The 2,275-nt window shown below is 31.6% G+C and overlaps 1 protein-coding gene across 1 annotated transcript in view, besides 2 other annotated features; it reads right to left on the bottom strand.

The window, feature by feature from the left end:
• The first annotated feature begins 934 nt into the window (after positions 1–934).
• Positions 935–940: a sequence feature (Short protein (VTJ04DRAFT_10954, KAL2114818.1) was converted to a misc_feature.).
• Positions 941–1,022: 82 nt separating this feature from the next.
• Positions 1,023–1,040: a sequence feature (Short protein (VTJ04DRAFT_10954, KAL2114818.1) was converted to a misc_feature.).
• Positions 1,041–1,701: 661 nt separating this feature from the next.
• The window catches only part of VTJ04DRAFT_10953 (uncharacterized protein), a gene marked incomplete at both ends in the record, with an annotated part of 2,126 nt that continues 1,552 nt past the window's right edge, over positions 1,702–2,275 (bottom strand). The window contains one exon of the mRNA XM_069358745.1: positions 1,702–1,721. Within this exon, the coding sequence (XP_069213812.1) occupies positions 1,702–1,721 (20 nt within the window). The remainder of the gene's footprint in view (positions 1,722–2,275) is intronic.

Here is a 2,275-nt window from a genome sequence, read left to right as displayed (position 1 = left end):
TAAAAGATATTCAACATGAGAATCTTCTTGAAAAAACAAATTCTAGTTCCTATTCCCATTGATCTTTTTTCAGCATGAGCATCTCCAAGAAGAGACCCAAATATAATAGATATAACATCTATATTATGTGGACCAATTCTATAAATATCTTTAAGTCTACTTACTTTTGGTTTAATTCCCTGGCCTCCGGTCACCGGAGCAGTAATCGGAGTTATTAATACGAGGAATAAAGAAATTAAATAAAAACTAAACATTTGAGGCTCAACATTTAAACCTCATAAACTCATTTGACCATAAGGTAATACATACAAACTTACTTATTCAGAAAGAATAAGCCAGAATATCTTTGAATTCGAATATTCTATTAGTTAAAATGTTACAGTATACCTCAGCGAGACATTTAAGCCCTAAGATGGATGATAGGACCATCCTAGGCTGGCTGCTTCGCATGAGGCCTGCTTGCTTGCTTCTAATGAAATTAAGCAGCAGTAGCCTTGCTTACAAAAATAACACTTTAACTAAAAGTTCCGACTGTGCATTAAGCAGCATTTCAGCTACCCACCAGTGACCCAGTCTGTCGCGATCCTTTATATGACCGACGATCTTAAATTAATTCTTTGATCGTTTTCACTAGTATCGCCGAATAATATTTAATATAATAAATACTATTCTATGACCCTGTCGGGTCATATCACTTTAATCTTTTTTTTTCTATAAAGATTGCAAAAAGATTATTACTCGTGAGACTATAATTTAATATAAAAGTTTTTTTTTAGTAATAACAATAATAGTACACAACCAAGTAGTCAGTGGATTGATTACTATCCTGCTGCGAAGTTACTATATACAGCGTCCGTACGTGATAGTTTCATACGGCTCTAGCGATTTTTTTTTTAGTCCGAAGGAGCGCTAGCTACCCATGATTAAACTATCCATGGATGTGAGTACCCTGCGCAAGCTAAGCCTCCATAGTCCTTTCACACTGACGGTTATGCAGTAGAATTCAGACTTGAATTCCTTAGAACAAGGCGCACAATTAAATTACTTAGGCAAATCTTTTACTATTCATTGTCTTTTTACTAATTTTTTTTCCGTTTTTAAAGCTCTTATAATTGTTTTTACGCCACAATTTATAGCTTTAGCTGCAGCTACAATTGTAGGATATTTACCATAAACAGTACCATTTAAATTATATAAAATAACAGGTCTCGTATTAGCAATACATTTTAATTTAATTTCTTCAGACATAGGTCCTCTTTTAAGAGCTTTTTCTCTAATTTTTTCTATTGAGAGCTCCGCGCCAGGAGAAAGTTTTTTTACCTCTATTTAAGTTACCTATCCTTTCTCGTCTTTCATCACTAAAAAGATTTTTCATTTTAATACGATCAATTTCTGTATGTTTATAACCAAAACTAGATCCTGCTTCAGTTAATATATTATAATTAGGCAATAAAGTTTTTAAATATCTGTCTTCTAAATCCAATAATTCTTTGTTATTCTCTTTAGTTACTACATTAGGATATAATTCTAATATTAGAAAAGCAAAATTATCTAATCCGTATTTTTTTACAGCAGCTTTAACCACTTTACTACCTATAAAATAAATGAGATGGTTACTAAATCTAGCGTAAAATCTATTAGTCGATGCCGAACCTATATAATAATCCCCTGTTACCTTATTAATTATCATATATATACCACTTAAACCTGAAGTAGTTTTTCTAATATCTTGTTTAGTACTTTCTAATGTTAGATTTTCGAAAATATAAACAGGATTTAAATTTAATTCATTTATTAGGTCAAGTAATCTTTCAGACACAGACAATGAAGGTAAATTCGATTTTGTACTATAATATCTAGCTGTACTTAAACTAGAAACTCGGTTGTTTTTATTTTTATCTACTTTTATATTAAATCATTTTGGGCTATTCAGATAACCCAGGAAACCTGTACCTACCATAGCTATAAATAGTACTGTACCTATGGCTCAAACTAATGTTCTTGGTGCTCTATATGATCCGTAATACATTCCTCTTCCTATATGTAAATACACTAAAAAGAAGAAAGCAGAAGCTGTATTACTATGTAAATAACGGACTAATCAACCGTTAGATACGTCACGCATAATCGTAGGAGGTTAACCTATCTACTATACCTAACCCCTAGACGCACTATCTATGGGGCTAGAAGAAAATCTATATTTATTTTTATATAATCTATTTGTATCTATATAACGATTACAAGTATTACTACTAGGCTTTAGTCCTAACAACAA

The sequence above is a fragment of the Mycothermus thermophilus genome, assembly GCF_041956435.1.
Source record: "Mycothermus thermophilus strain CBS 625.91 unplaced genomic scaffold VTJ04scaffold_9, whole genome shotgun sequence".
Taxonomy (NCBI): domain Eukaryota; kingdom Fungi; phylum Ascomycota; class Sordariomycetes; order Sordariales; family Chaetomiaceae; genus Mycothermus; species Mycothermus thermophilus.
The sequence above is the reverse complement of the archived record's forward strand: the minus strand, read 5'-3'. Positions and strand labels throughout refer to the sequence as shown.